An 18,364-nucleotide genomic window follows, 5' to 3' on the forward strand; every position below is an offset into this window, starting at 1 on the left:
ATATATAGGCATTTGCAAGGCCAAAGATCATTCGAGTATGATCTGACTATATACAATCTTTTCGTGTGCTTGTAAGTTTGGGATTTATAAGGACTGAGGGTTCTTTTGTATACATAAACCTTAGCTTGAATATCAATCACAACAGTTGATTTTCACACATTCACAAACTAGAAATGTGCATGTGCCACAGCCATCAAAATACCCGCTTTGTTGATGGACAGATGAAATGAAACTGACTACAGGTAGCAGCGTCTCATCCTCAGAGAATCCCTGCTTCAACATTCCCACAATGGCTATTTTGGTCTTTGCTCAATTTTTCACCATTTTTACATGTCAATAAATGTATAACTAGTAATGAGTGTTTATCTTGAGTCCTAAATCAATAAATCACACTGAAATAGCACTCCATTTAGCACAAGTTCCTTCAGAGGCTGTCGAGTTACTTTGGTAGCCATCGTGTTACATGGAGACTACTATGTACAGTGTTCCCTTACTCTTTTCAGGGGTTATGTGCTTCACATTACTGCAAATACTGTTGTCCATTTGCCCAAATTTGAGGAGTTTATTATTGTGCCCTGGAAACTTGCTGTCTCACGGCGTGTCCGATTTCATGGATAATGTATGACAGCCTACGCATGGAAAAGTCGTCAGAATCAATAATCTTCAGGCAACAATAACAAATACTGTCAACTATAGTTGATGTTGAGTTAAAAAGTACTGTTGCAAACAGCTGTTTAGTTAATTTGTATAATCGTTGGTTATAATTATTAAACAGACTTGGCGCTGTCCACCACCGAGAAAATTAGCAGGCTTTATATCAACAAAACAGTCGTTTGCAAAAGTACCAATAATTTCTGACTCAAAATTGATTATAACTGACAGTTTTTGTTACTGTTGTCTGCACATTTCTGACACTGACGACTGTTTCCAATGCGAAGGCTGTCGTACATCATCCACGCGATTGGACCCGCCGTGTGACAAGTCTGCCAGAGTATGATAATGCACACCCCAGACATGGGCCAAGCAACTATAACACCACTTCTAAGCTTGACCAACATCACTATATTTTATAACAGTATCATTAGTTTTCTGATTTTCTTCGACACTTTGTAATCTTTTCTATTTGTATATCTTTGACATGGCTGAACAACATCCAGGAGCCATGTGAGCAGCATGTGATGAGGGCAGTGAAAGTAACAACACTGATGACTGTTTAGGACGACGCACAACTGAGGAGTGAGGCGGCGGAGGCAGCGTGGGCCCCTGGGGCACTTGTTCACACTGTTGCCGCACCCGTGGTGGGAATTTCTAGTTTATGCCACACATTTAAGAATATTTCAGATTTACCTATTTTCAAGAGTAACCTACAAATGATAAAATTCACAATAAAAAAAATCTATGAATAGAAAGAGAACATATATATATATATATATATATATATATATATATATATATATATATATATATATATATATATATATATATATATATATATATATATATATATATATATATATATATATATATATATATATATATATATATATATATATATATATATATATATATATAAAAAACACCAGACACACTCAACCAACTGAAGCGCCTCTGTGGTTCAGTACTTAGCACGCCTAGCTATGAATCTCTGGGCCCGGGTTCTACCCCAGCCTGGGCAGCTGGCAGGCAGCCCACCCAGCTGTCATCCTCCCATTCAGGCTGGATGATAAATGGTTACCTGGGAACACCTGGGGAAGGTTCGCTGTGATGGCCCAGACGTCACACTGGCCCTGTAACTCAAGGTGAGGAGTTCTTACCCACCACAGGCTCCAAAGAGCTATGTGACAGAGATGAGCACCAAGGTCACGTGCACCTTAGCATATACCACCATGATTTTTTATATATATATATATATATATATATATATATATATATATATATATATATATATATATATATATATATATATATATATATATATATATATATATATATATATATATATATATATATATATATATATATATATATATATATATATATATATATATATATATATATATATAAAGTGAAGCCAACATGCTGGGTGTTTTGCATCATTATGAGATGACTCAAGAGACTGAAGACTTCAGTCTGATTGTCCAAGCACTGCTTCATTTAAGGGTCAGCTTCTTGGGTGCAGCAAGGATACACACATAGAGACAGTTCTATTACAGTATTTTTCATCTATAAAAGTTTTGCTGCAAGTTTTCAGTAAAAAAAATAAATAAATAAATAAAAATAAATAAAAAAGCTCTCTGGATTATGATTTCACACAGTTAGGTTGTGATATCCTTGCAAACACTGCAGTATGAGTGGTGGCTATATGGATGGTTCAAATTCACTGACCTTTGTTTTTTTATGAAAATTTAATAAATTTCAGGAAATGTCAAACACTAGCATTTGTTTTTCTCAGGTCTTAAAAAGGCAAACTGAAAAAATATGTAGCCAATCCATGAAAGTATTGAGAGCACTTGGCTCAACATAACTGTCTGCAATACAGGCTACACAACAATCAAAACAACTGCTTTCACTTTCCAAATAGTATCAGAGCACCGATAGTATCTTCTTTTTTATAAATTTAATCTTTAGATTTTGGCATTTTGTGCAAAAAGATCCACTGAAATACTTTCTACGACCAAGTGACAAGACTTGTTTTGAGTCACCTCATACGGCAGCAAGCTCTGTTTACCCCTTGACTCCAGCATGTAGCTTCATCAAGATCATAACTTCTCTTCTGAGTATAAAAATGATGCACAGCTGAAAAAAACAAACAAAAAAAACAAAACATTACTGATGACTAATATCAACAACACCAATTAATTTTCATGATGATGTCGGTGCCCTAGCAGTAACTTCTGAAAAGAGGCATCATCGCTTGTGATGAGGCAGTGAACGCAGCTGACTGCTTGACCCTCTGTTCCGTCGTGAGAGGGCAGTTGCATGGCCCTATATGTTTCCATATTCTAAACTGGACTCAGAAGAGGAGGGAGACAACTGTGGGTACTGCTCAGGCACAGGGTGGAGGTAAGGGTTGGGTCGCCGCACAGGGATGCCATAATAATCATCTGTATCTTCAGCTGAAGTGTCTCCCCCTCCCCAGTCTATTCCAGTGGCTGCCCGCTCATTGACCAGCTGCTTGAACTCTTGGATTGATTCGTTGAGTGACCACAACTGACACAATAGTGACATATCCAGCTGCCGGAGACCAACCTGCAGCACAAACAAGGGGTAAACTAACACAGTACAATGGTGATTAAACACAAATTTTATTTAAGTACTTATTTTGCACGAGAACCTAATTTTGAGACATGTTATCAAATCTACTAAAACCTTTTTTATATAGAACAAATCAATTTGCCACATAATGATGAGCCACTTCCTCAGGGAGTCAGGCACTGAAAGAAGAAAAATCATCATAATAACATGAGTGCCCTAACAAGTTAACCAGCATCTCCATTCCTTCATCCCTTTGACTGGTAAACTCTGGAGCAACCTTCCTTCGTCTGTCTTGTTTCCTGCCTACGACTTGAACTCTTTCAGGAGGAGAGCAGCAACACACCTCCCCAAATGACTCTGGCCCCTCTTTTGCCATCTTCAACTTAACACTGTTTGCAGGAGCAGCACCCTTGCAGGCTTTTTTGTTTTCTGCCATCTTTTTGCACCCTTGAGCCGCCTCCCTCTTCTGTAAAAAACATACCTAAGTGTGGCAGGCAGAGGACTGAGTTTGTCCATGCCCATGACTGACTGAGGGCAGGAGCACCGCAGCCTTGACTGACTGAAGGCAGGAGCACCACAGCCTTGACTGACTGAAGGCAGGAGCACCACAGCCTTGACTGACTGAGGGCAGGAGCACCACAGCCTTGACTGACTGAAGGCAGGAGCACCACAGCCTTGACTGACTGAGGGCAGGAGCACCACAGCCTTGACTGACTGATGGCAGGAGCATCACAGCCTTGACTGACTGAGGGCAGGAGCATCACAGCCTTGACTGACTGAGGGCAGGAGCACCACAGCCTTGACTGACTGAAGGCAGGAGCACCACAGCCTTGACTGACTGAGGGCAGGAGCACCGCAGCCTTGACTGACTGAGGGCAGGAGCACCACAGCCTTGACTGACTGAAGGCAGGAGCACCACAGCCTTGACTGACTGAGGGCAGGAGCACCGCAGCCTTGACTGACTGAGGGCAGGAGCATCACAGCCTTGACTGACTGAGGGCAGGAGCATCACAGCCTTGACTGACTGAGGGCAGGAGCATCACAGCCTTGACTGACTGAGGGCAGGAGCATCACAGCCTTGACTGACTGAGGGCAGGAGCATCACAGCCTTGACTGACTGAAGGCAGGAGCACCACAGCCTTGACTGACTGAGGGCAGGAGCACCACAGCCTTGACTGACTGAGGGCAGGAGCACCGCAGCCTTGACTGACAGAAGGCAGGAGCACCACAGCCTTGACTGACTGAAGGCAGGAGCACCACAGCCTTGACTGACAGAAGGCAGGAGCACCACAGCCTTGACTGACAGAAGGCAGGAGCACCACAGCCTTGACTGACAGAAGGCAGGAGCACCACAGCCTTGACTGACAGAAGGCAGGAGCACCGCAGCCTTGACTGACTGAGGGTGAGAGTACAATAGCCTCTGACAGGCTGCACGAGTCTCTTTGACTGAGTTCCTCCTGGACCCTAATTGGCTGAGGTGGCTCTGATGAATGAACTGTCGGCGGCGGCGGCAGCGGCAGCTGGTGTGCCACACGGAGGAGGAGTTGTCATCTCAGAATTATCTACCAATCTTCTTTCTATCTATCTTCCTTAACATGTTAAACTATTGGTAATAGGTATAATTGACTTTTATCATAAATGAAAATCATTTGGATCCTTCTCACTATAAATAGCATTTGATTCAATGTGCAGCATATGGTATATAGGGAAGCTAAACTTTTTAACAAGTTTAACCTCCTCACGCTTCAGACGCGGTGCTGCCACCTCGGTGCGCCCTGCACAGCTAGTCTGCTTCCTCCATCTCACAGGTACCACTGCCCCTCCTCCTCCTCTACACTCCTAAGTGTCCACTAACCCACACAAATAAGGGGGACAGGTGTATTTATTTTTGCATCAAAATGGATTGATTTCCATTGAATAAGTTTAGCTTCAGTCCACACAAATGTCTTACTGTTGAAAAATCCACTAAAAACTACCCCAGGCTTACAAAAATGGCAAGGACAATGGAAATTTGTCACAATGTGGCAGCCCTTCATGCATTAAAGTACCTACCTATATTTGTGAGAAAAGTCCCTGCACTAAATTAAGAGGGAGTTAAAGTCACATAAAAAAATTAACAACTGGAAGAATGTGTAATGCACTTACCATCTCCTTCCTGAGTACGGCCAGCTGAGAGTCCAAAGTAGACGGTCGCCTCTGCCTGAGAGGCGCGTGGGCTGGGCTCAACCGAGGGTTGTTTCCCGTGATGGAGCCAGGCACCGGCGGGCTGCCTCGTGGACTGTGGCTCTTGCTGCCTCCTGAGGTGCCCCCTCCGCCACCACCACTCTGATTACGAGGGGAAGAGGAGTGACTGCGGGGTGATGAGCGCGGTGAGAACCCCTGCATTGAGCCGTTGGCGTAATATGGTTCGAAGGCACTCGCTCCGTAACCAACACCGGAGTAGTGTGACCGTGCAGACTCTGGGCGGGAGTCCATGCGAGATTCTGTGCGGGAGTCTGCCCTGACTGGTGGACTGTAGCGCTCTGTGTTAGCCTTCACCGGAGGACTATGCCGCTCAACGCTGCCACCACCACCACTCTCCCGTCGGCTGGCGAAGGTTAAGAGGCCACTGAGACTCTTGGGCAGTGGCGGCAAGCCGGGCATGGGATTCATGGTCGCTTCACACGGTTCTCTTTGTGCGTACTGCTGATGGAGTAACACGGGCCCTTGAGACACACTGAACTCTGCCTCTATTATCACATAACATACACTGTCACTGCACTCTTTTTAAGAAGTCAAGCGTTCTTTTCACTTTTCACTCATTCTATGTTAGCTTGAACAATTATCGGATGGATGTTGTGTTTTCCAAACTGTGTTCCATGAACCTGAAAAAATGAATGGAATTATTATGTGCATAATAAATTTCCATCATGATCATAAAATATCTGTGAGCACACATCAAGAAACACATATGTACCATATTTCCCACCATATAAGATGCACATTTTTTCAAAAAAGATTTTAAAAAATCACCCTGCGTCTTATATGCCAATAGTTAGGTTTTGGTAGGCCTAGGGGTTATTGTTACTGGTACAAAACCAACACCCAAATCACCTCCGTTTGACATAACAGTTTCCAGATGTCCCCAGAACAAAATAAATCACCTTTTGAGGCATGTAACGCACACTTTTTTTCACTCAGAAAATGCCAGAAAGTTACCCTTGCGTGGTATATGCCGAAGGTACAAATTTTGATTGATTTAAATAATGAATAGTGTGATGCAACAGAAAAGGAAAGTGTGAATAAGCTGAAGAGAGGAGGAGGACATGACCATACAGGTCACAAGAAGACGTGCCACACATGGGAACCGAGGTGCGGCGTGAACACGAAACAACACACAACACCGACGCAGCACACCAGTCACCAGTGTGTCGGGTATCTTGGCGCTGATGATTAAAGTGGCTATTACGTGGGAACAGTATTGGTGGAGCAGGGTGCTGCCTGACGTGACTGTTCGGCAATCGTGGGGCAGACTTGGGCAGATTAGTCTGAAGGTATTTCTGCTGTGCAGCGTTCCGGTCAGCTGATGTTTTCTGTGATGCATGTTCGAAAGAACAGACATCCGTGGATGACTAAAGTGTTTAGTGTAAATGCATTTTTGCTTCTCATTGTAAAAGTAACTATATTAAAATATAATATGATTGAAAGAAATTAATCAACATCAATTTCTACTTGAAAGTAGCTATACAGTCCCTGAAAGTCAAGATCAAGACCAAGATTATCCATCAAACGTAGCATCCCCGCGTGATGGACGACGCGGGTTCGAATCCCCACGCTACCACTCAGATTTTTCAGTCACCGCCGAGTGGCTTAAAACTACCCACATGCTGTCCTGAAGACCACCCATCAACCCGGACTCTAGAGGAAGCCGTCCAAGCGAATCAAGAACGAATTCCGGGGGGCAGCATGAGCCAATGCAAGATGGCGCCTGCGCCAGAACGGGGTGGGCAGACCATCAGGCCCCACCTGGAAGAAGCCTTGGGCCGACCATCAGGCCCCACCAGGAAGATGCCTACCGGCGCAACAGGCACCGACGTAAAAAAAAAAATAAATAAATAAAAAAAAATCCCCGTTTGATTAATTCCCCCAGCAGCTCGGTGAAAGTTACCGCCTGCACACTGCACAGTGAGTGAATCTACCAACCAACCCTTTTGTTTGTCATTTCAAAGTCACAGCTGCTCGGGATAAGAGCAGAACACTTGGAACACAGAGAAGGGCACAAATCAACACACGGTACCATAGTCATAACTGTAAGGTGCCAAATGTAATACTGCAAATACATTAAGTTCAGGGAAAATGTAAATTTTTTTTTTTTTATTTTATTCTAAATATATCTTGTTAAATTATAGGTGCATCTTATATGGCAGGAAATACGGTAGTACCTTCACTAAAATCATGACCATCACTGTGCCTGGCTATATCACCTGTATGAAATTTGCTGCTTTCAACTTCAGCACAATCATGGAAGTTACTATTCAGTAATGTCCTGACAAACTAAGTCAAACACAAGTTGACCAACAAAACTGGAACTCATGTGGGGCTGTGAGTCTGGAGCAAGGAATCTGCACGAGTCGGGTTCCTCAAAGAATGTGTTGTACTTCACTATTGGGTGGCGATAAACTACCTGTTGGGGCCATAACTTCTGCAAAAACAGATAATTAATGTGGTAGCAGTGACGGGCCAAATTTGTGGCTTTACTGTGTAGCAGCGACGGGCCAAATTTGTGCCATGATATAAACCCCCAAAAATAGATGATACATAATCTGATCACAAATGCTTTAATATATATTATGAAATGGTTTGTGAGTGATGATTTTTTTTCATTTTTCTCGCTTAGAGGGACCATTAAGACACACGATCCATGCTGCTACCAGGTTGATACTAGACGGCAGGAAGCATGCAGCTCATGGATTCAAATTTCCCAAAGTAAAACTGGGTCATGAAATTTGATGATAGCACCGCTGTCACTACTCTTGGTGGACTCCCTGGTGCAGTGCTGCAAGCAGCTGGCGGGAGTGAGCTGTGGCCCGTGGGGACAGTGAGCAGCATAGCTTGCCTGTCCATGACCACACCACACCACCAGAGGGTTGCATCACTATTACTGCTGCTCTCTCTTCACATGCAACTCTCCATTTTGGGGTCACCTGTTTCATCATCTTGACCTCAACTTTTTGCCAGCTGTTGATCTTTGTGAATGGCTGCTAGTGCATTAATCACAAGCCAGTAGCTGCCACTCCTGGAACTTTTCTAGGATGTACAGCGCTTGTTTAACATATCAGTGTCCAATATCTTATTTCTGTTTGAAAATGCATGCTAGATGAATTCAATCAGCCAATCAGTGGAGGCATACACCAGGGGTACATCGCCACACCCACCCTATGACGCCAACCCCAAGGGGTTTTCCAGGCAAGCCCCATTCTCCTAAGCACCCTATGGCAGGACCTATCAACCTACTCCATCCACAAGCTCTGTGTGTCCCTTTGGCCTCCTCCAATTAGAAAACAGAAACAACCCAATGACCCGGGTCGGCTTCTAGGTGTCAAGCCAAACACCAGGACAGCCAGAGTTGGCATTGATGGACTATGCAGGTAACATCACCATCTTTTCATTTCTGGCCAGGTTTGTGCCAAATCGTTTTTTCAACTCATCCAAAACTCCCTCATTAACTGTAAATGCAAAAACCTTGCTTTTCCTAATTATTCCAGATATTTCTACTATTTTTTTCTAGTACCTAGTAACAAACATCTCTAACAATCTTACTTCTCCATCCTCCCCACCTCTCCTTAGTCCTGATGGCAGAACAGCTGTCACAGGTTTCTAAGACAGTTCAACATAATACGATGAAGTACTAGAGGTTAGGAAGAGGTCTAAACTGTTGGGCATGTGTCCAGGGCAGTCAGAAATATGTGTAGGGTGCTGAACCAATAGCTCTAGATCATTGAGGACAGTAAAGTTGTAGGCTTGTTCACCAGGCTGGTCAGTGAAAGAGGATGAAAGCCAAAGCTGGTGGTGAACAATGAAATCTCCTAAGAGGGAGATTTCAGTGAAGGGAGAGTGGGTCAAGATGTGATCCACTTTTGAGTTCAAATAGTCAAAGAATTTTACATAGTTAGTAAAGTTAGGAGAGAGATAAACAGCACAGATGCATTTCAAAATAGAATGACAATTAAGTATTAGCCAGATGGTGGAAAATTAAGAAGAATCAAGGTTAAGGTCATGGGAGCAAATGATGTCACTGTGTATATTGATGCAGCACTCAGCGTTGGATTGAAAGTTTGGATGGAAAGAGTAGAGAGGAACGGAGTAGAGGGGTAGAGATTACTGTCAGTTGCCTCAGAAACCTGGGTTTTGATTAAGAAGAAAAGGAGAGGTTTAGAGGAGAGATGTTCCACATAATGGATATTAGAGTGAAGACTGTAAATGTTGCAGAAGTTGATGAAGAGAAAGTTGGAAGGGCCATCGCCACCTTTCTAATCTGTCATCAAAAGTGGAGTCCGACCTGGGGACATTCCCTCGCCAGATGGGGACGCTGAGGCTGGGTTGTTATTAACATTATTGGGTTGCTGGGGCATCTCCAGCAGCACATTTACTATCCCCAAGAGTGAACACATGACAAAACAAGTCTTTCAACATATTGGGTTTTTCATCATTAGTTACAAAGCTCACCCTCTGAAGAGTGTATAGGTCATCCACTCCTATTTTTACTTGCCTTTGTTTGATGCATATCTGCAGAGCTTTAGAATTTGTTTTACAGATTTTTTTTAAATATCCTTTAAAAGTCTTTTCTTAGATATCATATCTTGTTGGTTGTGCAAGGATATTTCTCTTCATTGTTATCTTTTAATTTGTTACTTCTAGACTCTTTCAAGCTCGTTGTTTTCTCAAAAGGACCATTGCTTCTCAATGAACAGTGAGTAGTGAGTCGCCGCGCTGGTCGGATGTGGTGCGCCTTGCTCGCGAAAGTGCTGTGTCGACATGGCGGGTGTGTGTCGATGAAATATGTTGTATATCCCCGGTGCATAAATTGGTAACCTTTGAAATTTCATACGTGAGGGAAGCAGTGCAGAGAAAAAAAATTACGCTCAGATTGCGGAAAAATTTTCAACCAGAAATATTGATTAACTCTGTAATACAGGAAATTACTATTAAATGTCGTGAAATCTGTGAACATGGCTTGGTGTTACGTGGAAATTGTGCTACCTGCCTGGTTAAGCTATATAATGGTTTAGCTAGAGATGAGTATAACAGCCTCTGTCCTCTGATTGAAAAGCAGAGTGTTGAGAGATCATGCACCTTGGTTTAATGCGGAAATACTGTGGGCAAAAAGAGAGAAGAAGAAACAAGAAAGACTGTGGCGTAGGCAAAAAACAGATGAGGCAAGAAGAGCATACCAGGAGGCAAGAAGAGCATACCAGGAGGCAAGAAACAGAGAAAATCGGCTTGTGATAAAACGGAAAAGAGAATACTATCAGAATAAGGTTGTGGAGGCAGGGCCTAACATCAATAAATTATATAAGGTGCTTGACAGTTTGACTGGAAACAGAAAGGCTAACAAGCTTCCGGATGGTTTCTCGGATGAAGTGCTGGCAAATAAGTTTTTAGACTTTTTTGACAAGAAAATTGAGAGTGTTTTCATGAACTTTAGAGGCGACGGTTACCATGGATCCGCTGTGGAAACTCCAATCCCTGAAATAAAGTTAACAAGCTTTCAACAAGTGGATGTGGCTGTGGTGAAAACTATCATATACAAGGTGAAACTGACGTACTGTGAAAACGATCCCTTGCCGATAAGTGACATCATTAAGAGTGAAAACTTTAGTGATTTCTTAAATATTATGACTGTGATGGTTAACACTAGTATCGAAAACAAGACTTTTCCTGAGAGTGAGAAAGCGGCGATCGTGAAACCTATCATTAAAGGTAGACTGGACCCACAGTGTTTAAGTTCCTTTAGACCAGTATCCAACTTGACGTTTCTATCTAAGATACTTGAAAATGTGATCTTAAATCAACTAATGGAGCATTTGCTAGTGGTGCAGGCTTTACCGGATAATCAATCTGCCTACAAGAGGCTTTACTCAACTGAAACTACTCTCTGTTCGGTGGTAAACAATTTGCTTGTACTCATGGATGAAGGGAAGTGTGGTGTTCTGATTTTGTTAGACTTGAGTGCTGCGTTTGACACGGTGGAGCACAGTCTATTGCTTCAGGATTGTAAGAATATTGGAATTGAGGGTGGCGCGCTGGATTATCTGAGGAGTTACCTTGAGAACAGAACTTACTGTGTGCAAATAGGTAAATTGTTCTCTACTCATAAACTTTTGCAAAGAGGAGTCCCCCAGGGAAGTGTACTGGGTCCAATTTTATTCTGTGTTTATACTATTGGTCTTTCACATTTGCTAAGAAGCCATGAAGTTGACTTTAAACTGTATGCTGATGATACACAGTTCTATTTGTCGCTGAGTGATGTGGAAAACACTGAAGATAAGCTGAGCAGAATTATGGATGATGTCGGGAAATGGATGAATTCTAAGCAACTGAAGATGAATGAGGATAAAACTGAATGCTTGATTGTGAGGAAGAACAAGGATCTCAGGAGGCTAGATATTTCCACTCTTCGGATAAAAGATGACACTATGACTGTAAAAAAGTCAGTCAAAGATTTAGGTGTGATACTTGACTGCACTCTATCTTTCAAAGAACAGATCAATCAGGTGGTGAGAACAGCAGGCTACCATCTCAGAAATATTGCATTTGTCAAGAAAACCTGGATGATAAGACTATGAAGATGCTTATATATAATCATGTAACTAGTAAGCTGGATTATTGTAATTCACTTTATTATGGCCTTCCTAAATATCTGCTGAAGAAACTACAACTTGTTATGAACAGAGCTGCAAGGCTAATAAAGGGTCTGCCCCCCCGTGAGAGAATAACACCTGCACTTATAGACTTGCATTGGCTACCCATTAAGGCACGAATAGTCTACAAAATATGTGTCGACTTATCAAGCAACGCGACTTGGTAAACCTGGATATTTGAGAAATATACTGCAGGATTTTTATTTGGACACCACCATGTCAGTGAGACACAGTACAGAACGGTATAGACTCTATGAGCCCAGGGTCAACCTGGAACTGGGTTTCAGAGCATTTGAGAAGAGTGCCCCATGGCTCTATAATGAGTTACCCAGGGATGTTAAGAACAGTGACAGTCTGGCAATCTTCAAGAAAGCACTAAAGACTCACTTATTCACTAAATCCTACGACTTAACAAATATGAGGATTGAGGACAACTTTAGGTGCTAATATTACTGTTATAATGTTAACTGCCCTGTAGAGCGCTGCTACGGCGGCGGACTGAGGCCTGAAACCTCATCAACAGTAAACAGTAAACGGTAATTCATGTACAACTTCTATCTCTCATTCGTTGGTATGTTATCTCATCATAAGTACATTTTCATTTACGCCATGCAGTACATTGCTTGAGAAAGCCTCCCACATTTCATTGACTCTTTTCTTTTGAAACTGTTTAATGTAATCAAACTAAAATATCATTGTTGAAGGTTTTAGAATTCCTTTGATCATACTTGTAATGTTTCTTATTTGCTTTAGTATGCAGTGCACACATAAAGTTTACAAACATCATGACATGATCATTATGTTACAAAGGAGGTATGTATTCTGCACTTCACTAGTTGCTCCTCCACAGTGAAAAACAAGTCCAATACTGAAGCTTCATGACCACCTTAATATCCTATGGCTCTGTCAACATGTTGCCACATAAAACTGTCCTTCACACATAACATGAGCCAAATCTAAGGTAATCAACCTGTATTTTACACAAGTGCTATACAAAGACCAATGTGAACCATAGGGAACACGAAGGAAAAATCTTTATATGCCTTCCCCTACTCTGTTTATGGTGTTCGTCATGGAAGAAGTAGATAACGAAGAGTTGCTACTAAGAAAAGGAATAAACACCAGGAACACACGAGGACACAGTAAAAAATTAAGAAAGGGAAGATGCTTGAGAGACATAAAGAAATATAGCTTCACACAAAGAAATATAGAGGTTTGGAACAGACTAAGTGAGGATGTAGTATCGGCGAAGTGTGCAAAACTTTAAGGAAAAGCTGGACAAATACAGATACGGAGACGGGACCACATGAGCGTAAGCCCAGGCCCTGTAAAACTACAACTAGGTAAATACACACACACACACACACACACACACACACACACACACACACTATGCAACACCAAATCACATCATCACTACAATCATCCTGCTAATCACCACTTTTCACCACCACCACCACCACCGCCACTTCATCACCACTTCCCACCACCACTACCACCAACACCACTTCATCACCACTACCACCAACACCACTTCATCACCACTACCACCAACACCACTTCATCACCACCACCACCACCTGCATCTTGTCACTCGTCACCACCACCACCACCACCACCACCACTTCATCACCACCTGCATCCTGTCACTCGTCACCACCACCACCACCACTTCATCACCACCTGCATCTTGTCACTCGTCACCACCACTTCATCACCACCTTCATCTTGTCACTCGTCACCACCACCACTTCATCACCACCTTCATCTTGTCACTCGTCACCACCACCACTTCATCACCACCTTCATCTTGTCACTCGTCACCACCACCACCACCACCACCACTTCATCACCACCTGCATCTTGTCACTCGTCACCACCACCACCACCACCACTTCATCACCACCTGCATCTTGTCACTCGTCACCACCACCACCACCACCACTTCATCACCACCTGCATCCTGTCACTCATCACCACCACCACCACCACCACCACCACTTCATCACCACCTGCATCCTGTCACTCATCACCACCACCACCACCACTTCATCACCACCTGCATCCTGTCACTCATCACCACCACCACCACCACCACCACCACTTCATCACCACCTGCATCCTGTCACTCATCACCACCACCACCACCACTTCATCACCACCTGCATCCTGTCACTCATCACCACCACTTCATCACCACCTGCATCCTGTCACTCATCACCACCACCACCACCACCACCACCACTTCATCACCACCTGCATCTTGTCACTCGTCACCACCACCACCACCACTTCATCACCACCTGCATCTTGTCACCACCACCACCACCACCACCACTTCATCACCACCTGCATCTTGTCACTCGTCACCACCACCACTTCATCACCACCTGCATCTTGTCACCACCACCACCACCACCACTTCATCACCACCTGCATCTTGTCACCACCACCACCACCACCACCACTTCATCACCACCTGCATCTTGTCACCACCACCACCACTTCATCACCACCTGCATCTTGTCACCACCACCACCACTTCATCACCACCTGCATCTTGTCACCACCACCACCACTTCATCACCACCTGCATCTTGTCACTCGTCACCACCACCACCACCACAACTTCATCACCACCTGCATCTTGTCACTCGTCACCACCACCACCACCACCACTTCACCACCACCTGCATCTTGTCACTCGTCACCACCACCACCACCACCACTTCATCACCACCTGCATCCTGTCACTCGTCACCACCACCACCACCACCACTTCATCACCACCTGCATCTTGTCACTCGTCACCACCACCACCACCACCACCATTTCATCACCACCTGCATCTTGTCACTCGTCACCACCACCACCACCCCCACCACCACCACCAATTCAACACCACCAGCCTCTTGTCACACGTCACCACCACCACCACCACCACCATTTCATCACCACCTGCATCTTGTCACTCGTCACCACCACCACCACCACCACTTCATCACCACCTGCATCTTGTCACTCGTCACCACCACCACCACCACCACCACCACCACCATTTCATCACCACCTGCATCTTGTCACTCGTCACCACCACCACCACCACCACCATTTCATCACCACCTGCATCTTGTCACTCGTCACCACCACCACCACCACCACCACCATTTCATCACCACCTGCATCTTGTCACTCGTCACCACCACCACCACCACCACCACTTCATCACCACCTGCATCTTGTCACTCATCACCACCACCACCACCACCACTTCATCACCACCTGCATCTTGTCACTCATCACCACCACCACCACCACTTCATCACCACCTGCATCTTGTCACTCGTCACCACCACCACCACCACCACCACTTCATCACCACCTGCATCTTGTCACTCGTCACCACCACCATCACCACCACCATTTCATCACCACCTGCATCTTGTCACCACCACCACCTCGTCCCCACACGGCGCCGCCAAACAGGACGGCCAAGGTAGCTTTAAACGTTACACCGCCGCCGCTACCTCGATGCAGCCACACGTGCGTACATACAGCAGCAGGGCGGTGACACAGTGCAGGCGAGGAGGACACGGGGGCCGCCGAGGCAGGGTCACCAGTCAGGTCACGGGTCAAGCAGCGAGCCACGGCCTCCCTGCCAGCCAGTGTTTACCTCTGCCAGGCTGCCGCAGCGCTGCCAGGCGACGGCCGCTGCAGGGGCTGGCGGGTAGTGAAGTAGGGCGGGCTGGCTGTGGCCGTGAATTAGGAGGGTTTGACATTGGACCTAATGACTGACCAATTTGTTAACCTTTTAAGCCGGAAAGTAAACAATCTTCCCCATTGAGGCAAATGATTCTCATCTGTACGAGTAGCCTAGATAGCTTTAGTTTTGGTTAAGAAATTAATAAGAATAAATAAGTGATAACTTTTAACAGGAATTAGTTATATGAACTTTAAATTGTCAATAAAAACATGTATCTTAATTGTTGCAAGAGTCGAGGTCAGCGTGCCGCGGCGGGCCAGTCCGTGGTGCCAGGGTGCCGTGGTGCCAGGGTGTCGTGGTACCAGTGGTGCCAGGGTGCCGTGGTGCCAGGGTGCCAGTGTGTCGTGGTGCCAGTGGTGCCAGGGTGCCGTGGTGCCAGTGGTGCCAGGGTGCCAGTGTGCCGTGGTGCCAGTGGTGCCAGTGGTGCCAGGGTGCCAGTGTGCCGTGGTGCCAGTGGTGCCAGGGTGCCAGCGCCGCCGCCCCGCGGGACGCTTGACGGTGCGCCGCGGATGTCTGGCGATTTTCTACCTTGGCGATTTCGTTTCACAGAAACACTGATGTGTATCGCCCGAATTTCATTTCAGTTATATCTTCACACTACTTCTGCGTGTCACGAAACACGAGAAATTAATCCTGACCAGTTTTACGGCGCGCCGGGGGTCGATCGAACCCGCGACCGACGAGATGGGAATTATAAAGGCACTCCTCACCCAGTGTGCCAAAGAGGCACAAAATCGTGCAGTTCACAACATCTATCACCAGAAAAACATGAACCACAGCAGAAAATCGTTGGTTGGGTAAAACCGTAAATTGTCCAAGACATGTTTATCGAACGCGTGCATGACTTTAAAATTAATTTCATGAATAATGGGAACGCGATTCCTCGTTGATACCAACAAGGTGTTAACATATTCTGTTCAGTGGCGGGCTGCCCACTCGTTGCTATATAGTGGAGATTGCCTGTCTGTGACTATGTAGGCTATTCGTGCCTCGATTCGTGGTGCAGTGGCTAGCGTGCCTACCTACGAATCTGCAGGTCCGGGTTTGATTCCCCCCCTGGGCAGTCGGCATGCAGCTCACCCAGCTGTTCATCTTCCTTTTGGGAGGGTCGATAAGTGGGTAGGTGGGGAAGGTAAACTAGCTGTGGTCACCTGGATGTTACACTGGATCTGTCCTGGGACAATGGTAGCCACCACAGTTTCAAGGGTGAATGAGACAGAGATGAGCACCGAGGCTTGGCACAGCCATAGTTTATGCTCCTAACTTTACTATGTATAACCTTATCCACTCACCTGGTAATCAAGCCTGGCACCTCTTGGTTGTGAGATGAATGTACAATTGGGGAGGTGGTGGCAGAGTGGTCAACCTGGGTTCATGTCCTGACCGCCACTACAAGTTTGACAAGTTTCAGTCATTGGCGAGTGGCCTAGACTACCCACATGCTGTCCTAGATCACCCATAAACCAGTCTATAGATTCTCTCCCTATAAGAGGATCAAAGATGAGCTCCAGGCAACAGCATGAGCCAAGCAAGATGGCACCACTATAAGCACTTGACTGTGCCATAACAGACTGGAGCTGACCACCAGGCCCTACCAGGAAAGCCTATACTGACCTCATAGGCGAAACATAAAAAAAAAAGAGGGGGGGGGACAAAATACCGGACCAGCTGCCAACACCAGAATATGAGCTATCTTAAGGGGACCATACGCAAGGAGGCACGTAACTTCACTCACTCGATCACCGCCTCCACTCCCGACAGTCCTCCTGGGCAAGCTCCCACCAAGGATTCTAGAGTATTCTTCTCTACTCTTTCATTGACTCCCACGCAGCTGTCCTATCCATCCCAAGTTTTTCTGGCATGATCGGTCGGCTTGTCCCATCCATGAGTTACCTGGGCGTCCCCTTGGTCTCCTTCATTCAGGGTTGTCTCGTAGAGAAACAATCCTGTGAAGAGGATCGACGTCTGGGAGGCGCACCACATGCCCATATAGCCGGAGGTGGTGTTCACAGACTAAGCAGGTAACGGCAAGAGGCCTTGATTCAGTTTCATCACACATGGCTCGACATGAAGTTGTATCCCAGCGAGCACCTCATGTGATCCTGCGAGGGCACTTGGTAACAAAGGCACCGACACACCTCTCCAAGTCACTATTAAGTGTTCATGTTTCACAGCACAGCCAGGATACCCCAGTTCCAATTCCAGACAAATTTTAAATTGGAACACTGAAGAATAAGAGTTGCCTGGTCTCAGCTACTGGAGGCCTGTCTCAACTCTACAAAGTGTAAATGTAATAGGTGTGTGTGTGTTTGTGTGTGTGTGTGTTTACCTAGTTCAGTGGTTCTCAAATTTTTCTGGTTGTGACCCAAAATAGTCTTGACCTGGCCTGACGACCCTAAATGTGTGAATATGTAGTATTTATTTCCAGTAATTTTTATTATTTATT

General features: G+C 45.1%; 1 protein-coding gene across 3 annotated transcripts; it reads right to left on the reverse strand.

Annotated features, from left to right (window-relative positions):
* Positions 1-2,054: 2,054 nt before the first annotated feature.
* On the reverse strand, positions 2,055-15,902 carry LOC126997870 (protein FAM89A-like). 3 transcript variants are annotated; one of them, XM_050859082.1, is made up of 3 exons: positions 15,711-15,902; positions 5,401-6,119; positions 2,055-3,249 (listed from the first exon to the last, which is right to left on the reverse strand). In XM_050859082.1, exons 2-3 carry the CDS (start codon positions 5,905-5,907, stop codon positions 2,986-2,988), a joined length of 771 nt encoding a protein of 256 aa, XP_050715039.1. In that variant the 5' UTR covers positions 5,908-6,119; positions 15,711-15,902; the 3' UTR covers positions 2,055-2,985. The 3 variants fall into 3 exon arrangements, with proteins under 3 accessions (XP_050715039.1, XP_050715040.1, XP_050715041.1); XM_050859083.1 differs by having other exon boundaries at positions 15,707-15,902; XM_050859084.1 differs by having other exon boundaries at positions 15,683-15,902.
* Between the last annotated feature and the right edge of the window lie 2,462 nt (positions 15,903-18,364).

Source organism: Eriocheir sinensis, chromosome 13 (genome assembly GCF_024679095.1).
Source record: "Eriocheir sinensis breed Jianghai 21 chromosome 13, ASM2467909v1, whole genome shotgun sequence".
In the NCBI taxonomy this organism is placed as follows: Eukaryota; Metazoa; Arthropoda; class Malacostraca; order Decapoda; family Varunidae; genus Eriocheir; species Eriocheir sinensis.

Coding starts and splice junctions, on each gene's coding strand:
- LOC126997870 (XM_050859082.1), bottom strand. CDS start 5,907: ATGAATCCCATGCCCGGCTTGCCGCCACTGCCCAAGAGTCTCAGTGGC. Junction 3,250..5,400: donor CCGTACTCAGGAAGGAGATG/GTAAGTGCATTA, acceptor TTTGTGCTGCAG/GTTGGTCTCCGGCAGCTGGA.